The 16,551-nt window shown below is 41.2% G+C and overlaps 1 protein-coding gene across 8 annotated transcripts; it reads left to right on the top strand.

Annotated features, from left to right (window-relative positions):
- Positions 1-167: 167 nt before the first annotated feature.
- znf384a (zinc finger protein 384 a) lies at positions 168-13,530 on the top strand. 8 transcript variants are annotated; one of them, XM_039820311.1, is made up of 12 exons: positions 168-313; positions 1,461-1,514; positions 2,398-2,465; positions 3,248-3,560; positions 4,063-4,185; positions 4,897-5,051; positions 5,183-5,259; positions 5,872-6,096; positions 8,126-8,293; positions 9,246-9,324; positions 10,159-10,317; positions 10,495-10,899. In XM_039820311.1, the coding sequence occupies exons 2-12, from the start codon at positions 1,466-1,468 to the stop codon at positions 10,897-10,899; spliced, it is 1,821 nt and encodes a 606-aa protein (XP_039676245.1). In that variant the 5' UTR covers positions 168-313; positions 1,461-1,465. The 8 variants fall into 8 exon arrangements, with proteins under 8 accessions (XP_039676245.1, XP_039676247.1, XP_039676251.1 ...); XM_039820312.1 differs by lacking the exon at positions 168-313 and adding an exon at positions 461-664; XM_039820313.1 differs by lacking the exon at positions 1,461-1,514 and having other exon boundaries at positions 172-313; positions 10,495-13,530.
- Positions 13,531-16,551: the final 3,021 nt, after the last annotated feature.

Raw genomic sequence — 16,551 nt, forward strand, 5'->3', positions numbered from 1 at the left:
ATTGTTGCATTTTATTACAATATCCACTTGTGTCGTGAATACATTTTAGAATTTAACATTGGTACTGTTTTTACTTAAAAGCAATCGAAGTTATCAATATGGGTTTTATTTTTAAAAGAAGTGACCGGAAACGCAACTGTTTACCTCTGACTGACTTGACTCTGCTGAGGAGAGCTGGAGGGAAAAAAAGGAAAAAAAAACGAAGAAAAAAAAGGCATATCTGAGGGGTTTGAGGGGAGGATTTGGACAAAGTTTCCCAACTGTCCCGACCCGAGGAGGATCCGGGGGGGTTGACTGGGAATCGATTTCACCGGTAATTAACACAGGAGTTATTAGTCCGTTGTTAATTAACTGTTTGGTTCACTATGTCTGGGAGCACCGTCGTCCCAACCGCCGGAAGTCTGCATGAAGCTGCGTCTCCTACAGTAGCGACGGCGTCGACGTTTTTTTTTTCTGTCTTCGTTTTTTTTTTTATTCGAGACTTTTTTTTCTCTTTTTTTATTTTCTCTCAGCGAGATGAGCAGGGAGTGAGGAATGGAGGCGTAGCGAGCAAGGCTGTTTGTATTTACTTAGCTAGCGGCAAGCTAGTTAAGCATATCAATATACAGGCCTCCTTGTATCTAGCTAGAGCAAGCCAGCGAACAAAAGGAGAAAATTAATGGAGGCAAGTTAGCTAGCTCCCCCTAGTCTTGTTGCGCTAACCAGCTAACGCTAGCCATGTTTGTTTACAACCCAGATATCTCATTAAGCTCTTGGCAGCTGGTTAGGTGCAGTGTTACGCCTCTGTGCTGAGTGCTTTGCAAGGGGCTTCCTGTTTTAAATGATTTATGACAAATACGTTTTAACAAGAATTAATCTATCACTGCTAACGTCAGTCCGCAGCTAGCAGTACCACAGTTTTGGAGCCAGCTAGTGTCCTTCGTCAAACATATCTCTCAGAGCACTAAAACATTGACTTTATATTACACTTATAATGGCTCTAAATTGTCATATAGCTGCAGCATGTGGAAAATGAACTAATGTATTTGTAGACAGTGGAGGGGGAGAGGAGGCTCACGAAAACAACATAAAACATGCCTTGAGTTATGCACTGAATGTTTTGCATGAAATATATCCTTGCCTCAGTTGTTTCAGAGTTTTACGTTATTTTATAAGTGTATTATGTTGTTATGTTGAAGTAAATTTTTCATGGGCATATACTCCCCCAAAGAATGTAACAGTTATGAGTTACATTAAATATCAGTTCAGCTTTACTAACAATAACATGCTTGCTTTTCTTGGTATGTGAGCAATGTGGCTATGCATGGCATTCACAATCTTCACATGCATACAGAAAACTAAACCTCAAAACGTATTTCACGATTGGTCTGTAACAGTAGCAAGAGTATGTGGAAATAAAACTGCAAATGCATGCCCAAATAGAACAATGAAACTATGAAACTTCCCTCTTTGTGCTACAGAAAACATGTTGCCTATGTGTCAGTGGGAGATGATCGGGAAACAGAAGATCAGAGGTTTGATAATGAAAAGATAAACAGTAGTCTTTTAAACAGTGAGTGTTGTCTTCAACAAACCATATGCATTCTCAGAAAGAATTATTTCCGACACCTACTGTGCTAGGATAGAGTTTGGAAGGACATGCCTCTGTGTTAAATTTTTCCAGGCGATAAATAGTTACAACATTTTGACACAGCATTGGGTTGCACTGCAAAACTAGACTCAACACTGATGAAGTAATCACTCAAAGATTGTGTAATTTGTTAATCGCAATGCAAACTGTGTAGGAGACTAGTGAGGAAGTGCATGGGCTGTGTTACAAAACATTATCAAAAGCCTCAAAGACTGATTATTATCATTTCTCAACTCTTGTCTCTTCTATGCTCCTGTAGATTTTTTTTTTTTTTCAAATACTCATTCCCCCCCTGGGATTGAACATCTTTGCCTGATTCCTTTCACATCATCTTCTCTGTAAATCTGGTCAAATATGATTTAAAAAAAACCAAATTGAACATCATAAACCTAAAAGCTTTTACCTTCAGTAAAGTAACAGTCAGTTGTGTGACAGCCATCGTTAACTTCTGGACTGGAATCCCTTAAAACAACGCTTACTTGCCTAGCAAAGTGGCTGATATAGTAGACACGTTCACCAGCCACAATTAAAATGTAGAAGCATAGGCTGATAGAGAACGTACTCAACACTGATCCTAAAACATGCTCAGTGTCTCAGCAAACAGAGGAGAGGATGATAGAAGGAAACAAACTAAGATGATTGAAATGCAGCCACGCATGGTCTCGTTTCACATGAAAGTAATAACAAAATAATTTAAAAAAGCATAGTAAGAAGGAGGAAGAGGAGGAGGACAGGTGTTTTCTAAGTGTGTTGCTTTTTAATTACAGAAATAATGGACGATTCCCATTTCAACTCATCATACTTTTGGTCTCCCGTCCCCACTGTACAAGGACAGGTAGAGACAACCTTATTGTTGGAATTGTCTTGAAATACACATGGTATAGTGGTATGTGCTGTCAAAAGATACCCAGGAGCGATTATCATATTGACTGTTTATGGAAGTACTTCAAATATGACATAACATCCGGCAATCGTTTGACCCTGAACATGTAATAACACAACCGAACAATGCTCGCTTAATCTCACATAAAAGTTATTTGAACATGAGTTCTTGACATGGGGAGGGTTCACTTGCTCATATGATCACTCCTGTCCCTCTCATCTCTTCCACCCCTCTTTGTTTTTTTTTTTTTTTTTTTCTTTTCCTCTCCATCCACATTCTCGATATCGACCTTCTTTCTCCTACATGGATCTAATCATTAGCCACCTGCTTTCCTGCTTTTTTTCTTTCCCTTTCTCTCTAGTCTCTCTTCTGACCGCTTCTGACCCTTTTTCGCCTTTATTTTACCTACCCCCCATTCCTGTTTTCTCCTGCTTTTTTTTTTTTTTTTTAATCTGCCCCACCTGGTTTTCTCACTTGGCCATACTCCACTTCTTCTTTTCTTCTCCTTTCTTTCTTTCTTTACACCTCACCTGTCTTCCTCATCTCTCATGGCCTCCTTCCCCGTGCATTTCAACCTTCATCTTCCTTCCCTGTTCTCACTTCCTCTTATTCTACATCTCCCAATGTTTTACCCTCACCCATCTCGCACTTTTCTTTTTTCTCTTTATATCCTCACCCTTCCTCCTTTCATTCCTCTTACCACCGGTCCGCCCCCTTTACTCATCCCTATCTAGATCGAGAACGCTATGTTCCTGAACAAGGCAAAGGAGCAGATGGGTCCAGAGAAGACCAACATGCCCTCCTACACTCACTCCTCTGCGTCTACCACCTCCTCTCCCCACTACCCCACGGCTGTGCTCGCCATCCCCGGCTCAGTGGACTCAGGGTCCGGGTTGCGGTTGGTCCCCAAACAGGAAGGAGGTGGGAACACAGCAGGACTAGGTGGGCCTGGCGGCATGAGTGCGCTCGGGGGACACCTGCACCAGTCGCACACGACCCAGAACATCACCGTTGTGCCTGTTCCCTCGACAGGTATCATGACTGCAGGTGAGTAGGCTGTCTTTTTTTTTTTTTCTTCCTGCCTAATCATGGCATCCCGCACTCCATTTTGCATTTCTGTATCATCCTATTATTTGTTTGTTGGAATCACTATAAGATGGGTGCATGTGAGTCAGGAGGAACACCATGAATATTGAACTGCAGCTGCTACAAATCTTGATCAAAACAGTTTTCCTTCTATTAATACGTCTCTTCGTATTCAATATCAGTTTAAGCAGGGTCTAAGGGGCAGTCTTAGGTATAGGTTGTTAAAGAATATTGATCTGACTCATTTGTTCACAATTAAGCATCATGACAAGTCTGTTAGTGCTGTGGTTTCGACCCTTATACGTAAGTATAAGGTAGAAGTATTTGTGTGGCTTTAAATATTGGTAATGCAGGTTATTTGGACAGTGCACCTATTGCTAGCTGCTTTTAGTAGGAATGGTATCCTAATGTAAAATGTTTGTTTTGACCAACAGCCAGATCACAGTTTCTCTTTTCCTCTTAGCCGGGTTAGTGATCACCACCCCTCAAGGCACACTGGTCCCCACTGCCTCCACGCAGTCATTTGTAGCTGGACACCCCACTGCCACCACCATGATAGTATCTGCAGTGCACCCCTCACATACAGGTAAAACACGGGCGCAGTTCACCGTCACTTCAGTCATTTCAACGTGTTAAGTCAAACAGCAGTTAGTTAAAAACCTGGTATTAAGTACTGTCAAAGTTAATTTTTTTTTTACACACCTTTTTGTTTGAGGAATATATTAGTTTTTTCAGCAATGCCTTGCTTCGTAATTCGCACAGTAAAATTCCCAGCTAAAACCTGCCCACTGTACACATCGTTGGCCACCAAGCCGCTCTAGTGGATTAGGTGGGACTAAGCACATCACTCAAGGGCACCATGACACAAACTGATAGAGAACTGAAGAGAATTCATAGAATTATTATTAGTTTGATGTAATAAGAACCTGCTTTTCCGCAGAACAACACATTTCCTCTCCTGAGATGAGACCAAAATGAATCGAAGGACAGACACACACATCTCATTTCATTTGGATTCTTGTTTTCCACCCACCATTTATTTATTTCTGACTTTTTCTGTGTTGTGACATTCAAACAAAATGCAAGCGCAGACACACGTGTGTATGTCCATACTCTTTTGTAAGATTTGGTATTGCTCCTGACCAAGACAGCACCTCCTTCATAACAACTCATGTATGTGATGTGTGGGACAGATTTTGTCAGATATTTCCATGTAATGGATGCTGTCTTCACACGGCACTCACCAACCTCTCCCCTCCTTTCCCTTCCTGTCTTTTGACTTCTCTCTTGTTTCCAGACAAGAAGCAGGAAATTGCTGTCCCTCCTGCAGTTGTGATGCCAACTCCATCAAAGCGAGGCAGGAAGAGCAAACAGATGTTGGGCAGAGTGGGTGGGGTCCTCCCTCCAGGAAGTGATGCACTAATATTGGCACACCTCGCTGCTGGTGGACAGGTGAGGGGCTGATGTATTCTTTGCTTATTGTCTTTTGTCTTTAGCTGTCTACACAACATGGTTTGTCAATGTTTGTGCTTTTAATCATAACTAATATGTTGTTGTTGTTGTTGTTGTTGTTGTTGTGTTAGCACCACACTGCTGACCCATACGACCTGTCAAATGATGAGGATGAGCATACCAACAAAGATGGACCCAAATCCTACAGGTAGTGGAAACATATTCAGAGAAAAGCATTATTGTTTTTTGGCATCATAGATTTTTATTGAACATTTAGAACAGGTTATCTGCCGAAACAGACACTATAGACTCCATTGTCAGCATCATTTCAACGCTTCCCATTCATTTCTATGGTAGCAGCCATGAAATGCATTCTGGTAGGATCACGGGGACTTTGGAGAAGCTCCTCATTTGCATAAAGTTGAATCCAGGCAACTTTATGCAAATGAGGAGAGGCCGGCTCAGCTCGACGCCTCTAAAAATCTGACAAAAATCTTTTAAACTGACCTTTGTCAGTCTGAAATAAGACAGATTCAGCTACTGCATAGCCTATTTCTGGATTAAAATGTTTTCAGAAACACGTTTCGGTGAACTATTTCCGTAAAATAAGAGATTGTATTCCGAACGAGCCGCCATTATGGTCGGTTTTGAAATCAGGAAGCAGCCAGCCCCACGTGAAGGCATTTGTCCAATCAGCTGCAGCCATCGCGGTTGTAGGAGGGGGTTGTCTTTGCTTGTCAGTGGAAAGTGGGAAGTGCTATAAGCCTACATTAAATCCCAATGAAGGTTCTCTTCTCTCTCTTACTCCTCACTTGCCAAGGTGTCGGATGTGTGCAGTGACGTTCTTCAGCAAGTCAGACATGCAGATCCACGCCAAGTCCCACACAGAGGCCAAGCCCCACAAGTGCCCCCACTGCTCCAAGTCATTTGCCAACTCCAGCTACCTGGCCCAGCACATCCGCATTCACAGCGGGGCCAAGCCCTACACCTGCACCTACTGCCAGAAAACATTCAGGCAGCTCAGTCACCTACAGCAGCACACACGGTACTGGACTGAGTGGTGTGTGGGTGTTGGTGTGTTTGTGGCTTCTGTTGTTAAAGCACGTGTGTCGGCCTGTGTATGGTGACTGATGAAGGGAGGAAGGGGTGGTGAGTTGGGGATGAGTCAGAGTCTTTTGTAGGGTTGGGCATCGAGAACCGATTCCGATTAGGAATCGGTTCAAAAATTACGATTCCATCGGAATCGTTTCTTTATTGGAATCATTTGGAGGATTTGGTTTCAAATCTGATCATAGGTTCCAAATTTAATATGCGCAAGTTTTGGTTTCCGTAGCAGCCAGGCACTTGTTGTGTTGCAGCCGTGCAGCACAGTAAGCGGAGCTCTAGTGTGGCTTTATTTTGCATTGTAAAAGCTGTAAAACTGCAACCCACCTATGAATCAAAATAAAACTTTCCTCTTATTTGTGAAATAAGCATCTAACCCGTTTCAACTCCACCACTCAAAGAATCGGAATCGAGAATCGATAAGAACCGGAATCGAAAGGAAGAATCGGAATTGGAATCAGAATCGTTAAAATCCAAACGATGCCCATCCCTAGTCTTTTGGGAGAGTGTTGACAGTTCAGAAATGTCTTGTTGCACAGTCTAAGCATCACCTTTGAAGGTACAACAATTGTAGGAAACTTAAATTAAATCACAGTTCTAATTTTGTTATTGTTAATGTATTTATCAATGAAGATTGGTTCCTTTCTGGTAACTGATTAATGATCAGGACAGGACGGCAGCTTAATCATTAAATTTAACAGTTGCTTTGATCACTTAACAAGCCTTCGCGGAATACGAAAGAGCCCGGGTTGATGCGTGCTACAGTGTTTGCTAGAATAGGGCAACTTACAGTTCCAGTTACCACCGAAATATACCTCCGTTTAGCAGGTGGTGGCGTTAACTTTCTCTCTGCGTTCATCTCATCCTGCTGATGATGCTATCTTATCATATTTATTCTATTTTCTCTGGATCCACCTCTACTTTCACACAACTCCTTCAAAGATCTCCTCTTTTGTTTGAGGCACCTTCTGGAGACCTTTCACTTTCACTTAAGACACTTAAGTACAAGCCTTTTGAACCATGCGCCCGGCGCACGGACCCTTTTTTCCACCGTCAAACTAGCAAAAGTGGATTTGGAAACGCACCTGCACCAGGCGCTTCACGCCAGGCGCTTAGATTGTTAAAATAGGGCCCTAGGTCTGTTATCTTAATCATACAAGTGTGAGTATACACATTGTGTTCTAACTGTGTATGATCATTTCCTTTTTTTAAGACAATAGAAGCTCCTCTTTGCCTTTGCCATTCTTTTACTGCCCTGAGTCAGCCCATGTGTTTTATACACCCTCATGATCATATTTCCAAAACAGATGAAGCTGTTAAACCACTATTTAGAATGGTTTTACTTGTAATACACGTAACTATGTGTGACGATGTAAGTGATAAAAGCTCCTGTCACCGAGTCATGCCGTCAAGGCTCCGATAAATGTTATAATTTTACGTTTGACCTTGTCATTCACCTCCCTCATGTTTTCATTTCCCCTATTGCCATGCACTGTGGCTTCTTGGGGTTTCAGGCCATTCATTTTACAACAGGAAGATGCGCTCCACTGGCCTGCCACTTATATTGCATTTACATTTCAATTTGGCTGCAGCAAAGCCAGACATTCATAGACACACTCACACTGCACTCAAAGCAGGGCACAGCAATGGAGAGAGAGACTGCGAGAGAGAGCGAGAGAGAGAGAGAGCGAGAGAGAGCGAAAGAGAGCGAGAAAGAGAAAAGCATGACTGTGCCTGCTGTATGTTTTTGTTCTGTGTTTTCATAACTCAGACACAGCACAAAGAGCACACTTTCAAACCTAGTGGTTTATGATCAACGGATCCCAGATCCTGTTCACTCTAACGCATGATTTGGTCTTCAGTTTATTGTGAAGTTTGGTCATGCTGTAGCTTAAAAATCTCTCGCTGTTTCTCTCTCTCTTTCTCTCCCTCCAACTCCTTACCGCTCCAATCCTGGTTGCCCGTGTTAGAAACCACACTGAGGCCAAGCCCCACAAGTGCCCCCACTGCTCCAAGTCGTTTGCCAACTCCAGCTACCTGTCCCAGCACATCCGCATCCACACCGGGGCCAAGCCCTACGCCTGCTCCTACTGCCAGAAAACATTCAGGCAGCTCAGTCACCTACAGCAGCACACACGGTACTGGTACTGGTCCGGGCTGGGCTGGGTGGGTCTGAATGGCCGGTTGTGTTTTTATGTGTGCATGTATGGGGGCAGGTGTGTAGAGAGTTGTGACATTGTGGTTGTTTACATCGTTTTGCACTTTAGTTGGTGTGTGTGTGTGTGTGCGTGTGTGTGCGTGTGCGTGCGTGTGTGTGTGTGTGTGTGTAACATCTCTCAAATTTGGGAGGCATGCTGTGTAGTCGAGAGGTTTGTCACAGTATCTTTTTTTTAATAAATCAAATTTATTTTATTTATTTTTTAATGATGCCACATTTGCCAGTAGGGGTGGGAATCACCAGAGGTCACGATACGATATCATCACAATACTTATGTCACGATACGATATTATTGCGATTTTAGACATATTAGACAACTTCAAATTTTTCCCAATTTCAAAATATGTCCCCAAAAGGAAATTTTGTCAACATCTGTTTTATCTAAAAAGATAAATTTCTCTGTTTGTTCATCTCACTTCAATTTTATTGCTGCAAAATGGGATTGTCAAGCAGACAAACTGACCAACACATATATAATAATAGATTGATACTTGGCATCTGTGTATCGATACAGTGTTGCCACGGAAAATATTGCGATACTATGCTGTATTGATTTTTTCCCCCACCCCTATTTGCCAGTCCAGCGCCATGTTCCACATCTTCTTATAAACTATGACCTTAATGCAATTAAAATACCCTTAATATGTTTACTTTTATTTTTGAATGATGGTAAGTGATAGATGTCTAAGAAGGAATAAGCACACTGCATTTGAATTGGCATAACACTGCTGTATGTACAATATGTTGCTTTGGATAAGAGAAAACATGGATGCACCTCACTCGTTTTCATTTTCTTTCTCCAAGTACAGCAATATGGTATTATGTATATATATTGTAATGAACTAATGGTGTGCCTAACTGTGATTTTTCAGGATTCATACCGGTGACCGACCGTATAAGTGTAACCATCCTGGCTGTGAAAAAGCTTTCACTCAGTTGTCCAACCTACAGGTAAACACATTTACAGGTTTGATTCTTGCTACTGACCTGATGGCATAGTAAGACTTTGATTTGCCTACCTGTTCTTTCTCTTTGTTGGCAAAAACATGAAAGTAAACTTTATATTTAGGTTCCATGTAAGGCTTCAGAAAAAAATCTGTCTTAAGGTCTTGACACACTACATCTGTAACTGCCAGCTGATTGGACGAACGCTTCTCCGGAAATTCAAAGCCAGACTGTCATGGCGGCTTGTTCAGAATACGATCTCATATTGTACTAAAATAGTTCACCGAAACGTGTTTCTGAAAAACATTTAAGCGAAAAAAATAGGCCACGCAGTTGCTGAATCGGTCTTCATTTCAGATCGACAAAGGTCAGTTTAAAAGATTTTCGTCAGATTTTGAGAGACTCTAGTCACACTCCACCCGTTTCCGGGTTAGCACTCTACCAATCAGATTGGTCATTTGAGTCCGACTGCCAGCAGTGCCCGCCCCTCCGATTATACATGTCGACGGACGACAGCACAGAACACACCGAACAGACTCGGGTCACTGACCTCGCCAGACTGTCCGACGGCCGATTATCAGCTTGGTGTGTCTCGACCTTTAAAGGACTTTAAAATGTTTCCAGTGAAGTCAAGATCGAGTTATGTTCTTATTGGCCCATCAAATTATTTTTTTCACTGTTTGAAGAATAAAAGTGTGTTAAAAAATATAACATCAAATGGCTCTTAAAGATATTTTTGTGGTACTGTCAACATCAGATTTTGAAGCACTGTGTGTTTTGGAAAACATTATTGATTGATTGATTGATTGGGCTAATGTCAGTAATTCTTCTCCCCCACAGTCTCACCGTCGGCAGCACAACAAAGACAAGCCGTACAAATGCCATAACTGTAACCGTGGTTACACAGATGCTGCCAGCCTGGAGGTGCACCTGTCCACACACACCGTCAAACATGCCAAGCTGTTCTCCTGTGGCCTCTGTAACCGTTCCTATACCTCAGTAAGCTCGCAGACTTGTCAATCACACATCAGACCTAATATTCACACAATGTGCTGACTCTGGTCTTACTATGACAAAAGAAGACGCATAAGGACCGAGTTGACAGACTATACAGGATTAGAGAACGAATGTAGTTCTGACATCATGTCTTCTACTTCTCTCGCTCCCCAACTCTAGGAGACGTATCTAATGAAACACATGAGGAAGCACAACCCCGACCCGCTAACCGTGGCAGCGACAGTAGCTGCTCAGCAGGCCCAGGGCCTTGCGCCAGGCGGAGGCCGGGGCCGAGGCCGCGGCCGAGGGAGAGGTGCTGGAGGTGTGGGCAGAGCGGGCCAGCTCCAAAGCCAGACCAACCCTAACAACAACCCCCAGAACCCTAACCCTGGGCCCCCAGGCAGCTACCAGCAGCCCACGGAAGCCGTGGTTCAATGCCCGTTTGACCTGCACCAGTACAAGACGGTGTCAGCCGGCGAGATCCAGTACAAACCGGTCACTGTGGCGGACCTGCCAGTGGCCCACAAAGACCTCTGCCTCACCGTCTCCACATCAGCCATACAGGTGGAGCACATGAACTCATAGGCTGCGTCTTCCCGCTCCGTTCATGGAATTACTAATTGCATCAGCAGTGTAAAAAGATCCATACAAGTAAAGTTTAACTATATTCAGTATTCTAGTCTTCTTCAGCAGGAAAACAAATGGCCCATAGGGTGGAAAACTTTACCAATGTGATGTTCAAATATACAAGTGAAATCCACCCAATGCCAGGTCTTTTCCTTCATTCTAAGAAGCTCTAATGCTGAGTACAACATTAAATTACTTGTTAGAACACAGATATTTTACAATGTGCTTCTCGATTCCTGAGCCCACTTGTGCCAAGGATCTCTTAGTAGAAATGCTGGTCTAGGACACACTGATACAGGTGGTTTATTATACTTCAGACTGGAGCCACATTTCCTCCAGTTTGTGAAGTCACTTTTGGCTTTTATATCATTATGAATGACATAGTAATTAAATCCAGACCTGAATTTCTCAAAGCATGTTTAGTCTAATTCACCTTTTTTCCGACTATAGGTCAATGGATCAGTGATCAACTTACTTGCTTTGTAAAACACACTGATCCAAAACCAGCAGTCCTGCTCGGAGTATTTTGATAAAAAGAGGCTCACTGGTGACCCTTCCCTGTTTTTTTTATTGCATTGTTTGCAATAGGCACCATTGGAGGATGAAGATGTAAAATATCTGTAAAATTAAAAATGACATTACTCTCTGCACAGTTATGGTCCAGAGAATGGTGACATTTTTGGACACAGTCAGATCACATTAATCTGAACATACTCCATTATTTAGTTCAAGCCAAAACAAGGGAGAGAAACAAGACAAGAAATCAACGAGGATCAGACTGTAGGGAAAGACCTAAGGAAATAAGTTTGGATTTGCCTTTTGAATGACATCTCTGACAACCGAGAAGAGGGGCAGGAGAAAGAAAATGAGGTATATTATTGGATCAGGCTAAAACCTGGGGCTGAATCTCAAAGTGTTCACTTTCCAAATCACGATGTCCTTATTTACGCTCCCCTCCCCTCAGACAGCGAGGAGTTGAGGAACCGACTTTGTCGGAGCCCAAAGTATTGATCAAGACCTGTTCAAGAATGCACTAAATACGAATCTGCAGCAGAGTGAGATGGAAGAAATAAGAGAGAAAAGAGGGGTTTGTGGGGTGGGAGGGATCATAAAGAAAGCACTTGATGAAGCTTGTACTTCATGTCTATGTTTGTCATTATTGTACTTTTTTTTTTTTTTAAATATATTATATGTATGTATTTTTCTACCAACCGAAACGTGTGAAAACTCAGAGAGAAAGCAAAGTGATGCATGAATGTGAAGGGAACAGAGAGAAAAGTCCTAACAGAGTTTTTTTTTTGTCCTATTTTGTTTTTTTTATTGTTCAAAGAAAGACAGTCTGCTATTCTCCAATAGTAGTAAAGACAGCCCAACTTGTTGGAAATAACGATTGTGTGATAAAAAATGGCTGATAGGTACTGTTATCAATCTTTTTTTAAAAGAAGTTTTCATACATATTATTACTACTTTCATTATACCTATTGCAAATGTTATCCACATTATCGATCTGAGGCATTATTGTATTGCAGTATGCTGTACATAAAATAGATAGAAAAGACTTTTTCATCTGTAAAAGGGAAGTACGTTCTGTGTCAAGTGTATATGAAAACTTAAGGAACTCAAATTAACAAGTACCAAATCACTGTCTGTGTCCCAGGTCACCTTTGAATGGACCATAACCTCAATACTCAACAAAGTCTGCAAAAGAATGATTAAAATCCAGGTCTGAGAAAATATTTGTTCTCTTTCTGTAATGTGCGACGACTTAACATTTCCTGTAGTTTGAACCAGGCTCGCCCGTTGCCCGTGGTCCTCGTGTTCGAATTCTGATGTTATGATGTTAACAGGATGTTTAATTTGTAGGAATCATTAACAGGGACTGCCGTTAGGCTTATTAGACAAGACTGTTGTGGCACTGTGCAAAAGTGAACTACTACAACATAAAAACATATTTTTTTTAAATTCAACATTGATCACCCATGATTCCTTCATTAATATTTCAACAAATGATCTAAAAGTATATCTTAATGATTAAATAACATAACATGAAACATAGCTCGGTGACCTGGGACACTGCTGCCACATTTTTGTGCATAAGCTATCTCTACCCAATCAAAATGTTCAAGCAGTCTAACAAACGGCTGCTTGTCTTCATGTATACTCCGTTGTATTTCATTGTCTTTTTTTTAATGAAAAATAACAGATTCTCAATATTCTTGTTATTGTTATTACTGATACTCCTAATCGCAGTTATTAACTGCCCTCTTATGCTACACTCTTATGCTACAGACTGTATGCACAGTTACACCTTTTGCTCATCTTCCCTTAAGGAGAATAAAGTTGGAAAACAGTTTATGATGAAAAAAAACACAATTGTCAGATTATTTTTTTTTGTTTAAATCAAGACTGTGTGGTACTAATAAGTATTTATATTTTTTTTTTTACTGATTTGATCAAATCTGAGGCCCAAGTTGTGTCTGTTTTTTTTTGTTTTTTTTGAGTAAGAATTGTAAACGCCCTGTTAGAATTGACACACGAGGTGAGAAAGATCACTTTTTTTCTGAACAGGTAATAAAATCTATGGTTGCAGCCTTGTGATTTGGTCATTTTAACAGCCAGGGGATGAGCGGAGTATGTTTGTTCCATGGTGGTTAACAACTGTTTGGAAAGCAGTTAACAATGTAAGAGGATCCACATGCTGAGAAGGGAAGACTGTCCAAGACAATAACTACTACCACAATTAAAGTTAGTGTTTGGACAAGTGAAATTGTGCTGTTAAAGAGAAAGAAATATATATTTGTATTGGCCTACCAAACGCAGTGAACCACCAGGTTTGTTATAAAGAAGTGATGCAGTGCATGTGTCTCACTTTAGTAGAAACGTGGTGTTGTCGTGAAACTTTTTTTTGAGAGATTGCTAATGTAGTGGAAGTTTCCTTTGCAGCAGGGGGGGAGTTTTTCAGAGTTTAGTATAATGAAACAAATAAGACATTCTGAGACTAGAACCAAATTGGGTTTTTGTATTTTATTAAAAGATATATTTGCAAATAGGAGCAACATGATTTCACAAAAGGCCGCAGCCCAGTGTGGAGTCAGTTTCTCAAATGAGTGGACAAGAACACCAGGCTTATATGCATCTTCAGAGTGACAGCACACACGCACTTGGATTATTATGACGCTACAATTCTTACAGGCAATCTGATACACATGAAGACAATCAGAAAAAACATAAGAGACATCTCGGAGCCATTTCGCCTCCTCCTCCCTGTACGATAGTTTTAGGGTGACCTTAGCCCCTATCTGTTCAGACAAACAGTGCTCACATTATGTTCCAGACTGGACGTCTCACAAAGTTAGAATCAAAATCTGCATGTGGGAAATGAGATAAACTCTTTCAGCTTTTGTGAGAGAAGTAAAGTACGAATTAAACATAAAAATATAAGGAATTATGCTTAAATGTAATTTTCCCATTACACTAATTCTCAACACTACTCTTGTGTAGATCATCATCTGCTGTAGGCTAACATTAACACGCAAATATCTGATCAAAGCCTCTGGAGGTTTGATATTTTGTGTCATGCGGTTTATGTAAAAGCAAATGATCTGCAGAGAATTTACTGGCCTAGAAAGCAAGTAAAGAGCTGGCATAAACACTACAGCATGCAGGCAATGAAAATATAAATATATATAAGCACACCCCATTACATCAAAAAATCCTATTCAGTGTGAAAAAATAAAAAGCCATGTATAGCCATGTGACAGTTATGTAAAAAAATGTTTTAGAAAGATGGTGTAATTACACCATCTTTCTAAAACAAGGAGGGAAGATAAAAAATTATGATTAATTAAATTATTCAATAATAGAAATTAATAAAAGAATGACTAGTGAATCTAATTTCATTAATGACGTAGCTCCAGTGTAGCGTCATCGACTAGAATCTAGAATAGCTGTGCGAACAGCACATTAACTGTCCCACCAGAGACAATAACACATCGGATCACTGCTACACAGTTCTAAAAGGGGCATAGCCTACCACTGTGTTCCCCGCGCGGCTCTTGGTCGCTCTGATTGCTTGATTCATCTCATTCCCACTGAGTAGGCCTACCCAGGGCCTTCATGTGAGGAGGGGGTACTTTTTCTTTCACCTTTCTCCTGCGCAGCGTCAACAGGCTGGCACCCAGTCAGGAGGACCTGTGATCAACCCTTATTTTCTAAAGATGTGTGTGTGTGTGTGTGTGTGTGTGTGTGTGTGTGTGTGTGTGTGTGTGTGTGTGTGTGTGTGTGTGTGTGTGTGTGTGTGTGTGTGTGGTTTCTGCACTTGTAAATAGTTTTGCCGCACATATACATGCACTTGTAAATAGTTCATATGCACATACGTGCACTTGCTAAAAGTTCATATGCACATGTAAATAGTTATTATTGCACTTGCACTTTTTAATATTGTATTAACTTCACTGTTTAGCATGCCTTCTACTTTTTAAACAGGTCTTAAGTCTAAAGTTGGCTGTGTTGTGTTTTACTTTGGTATAAATAAAATATTTAATAGAAAAGTGGGTTATTACAGTTATTTGTACATGCACCTATCTTCATTAGGCCTACCTTCTTGATTAAAAAGAGCGGCAGCAGGCTCAATGGCTGTGGTATCATAACAAAATATTGTGGTGGTTAGATGGCTATGTTACAATAATAAGGTCTGCACTGGCATTCAGACAACTTTGCTCATGATGCCCATTCAATTTCCAAGTGTAGGCCTTTTGTGTTCACACAGCCATCTAATCACTGACATTCTTGGGAAATTTTTGTGTCATCATCACAAAAGGTCACTCCCTTATTACCCCTTCTACCAGTTCCTACGGTCACTTGGCCAGTGCGAATGCATGGAAAAACCAGTTTTGGGGGAGAGTAGCCCAGTAGAACTGTCTACAGCAGGTTTGAGAGGGAAACACTCACACCCTTTCCCCCACTCCAGACCAACTGCAACCCCCACCACTCATCTGGCTCAGATTGGCATGGTTTTATTTCAGTTAACCTATTAGGTAGTTTGATTTGCATTGAGAGATGATTTTATGGAAAGTACACCATACCAATCTCTAGGTATGGTGAAGAGTATGTGATGATGTGGGGCTATTTTAATTCCAAAGGCCAAGGGAACTTCATCAGGATGCATAGTATCCTGGATCCATGAAATAACTGGCTTTTAAAAATAAAAACATGCCTGCCTCTATGGGAATTTAACATAGGGATGTATTTGCCCCCTGTATTTTAAAGGAAGAACATTTATTTATTTACGATACATTATTCATTCACAAAAACATTTGGTGTTCTTAAAGGTTGGATTTTTCCTATTTTTTTTAATTAAGGCATTAAGATCAATTTCCAAAAGAATATTTTTTATTCCTCTTTTTAGTCAACTTTAGCATGGGTTCATAAACGTATGAGTGCCACTGTATATTAGTTAACTCCTACCGAAGTCAAATTCCTTGTGCACGGACAATAAATCTGATTCTGAACTACGTGTATCCCGCCCAAGCGGGACTCTCCGTACGCCGTACCAAGCATACATAAAGACGGAGGCGGGGTCTACGCTGGCTCAACCAATCACGGTAGTTT

This window comes from Perca fluviatilis, chromosome 13 (assembly GCF_010015445.1).
Source record: "Perca fluviatilis chromosome 13, GENO_Pfluv_1.0, whole genome shotgun sequence".
Lineage (NCBI taxonomy): Eukaryota > Metazoa > Chordata > Actinopteri > Perciformes > Percidae > Perca > Perca fluviatilis.

Coding starts and splice junctions, on each gene's coding strand:
- znf384a (XM_039820310.1), top strand. CDS start 1,435: ATGAAACTTCCCTCTTTGTGCTACAGAAAACATGTTGCCTATGTGTCA. Junction 2,466..3,247: donor TCCCCACTGTACAAGGACAG/GTAGAGACAACC, acceptor ATCCCTATCTAG/ATCGAGAACGCTATGTTCCT. Junction 8,294..9,245: donor CACCTACAGCAGCACACACG/GTACTGGTACTG, acceptor GTGATTTTTCAG/GATTCATACCGGTGACCGAC.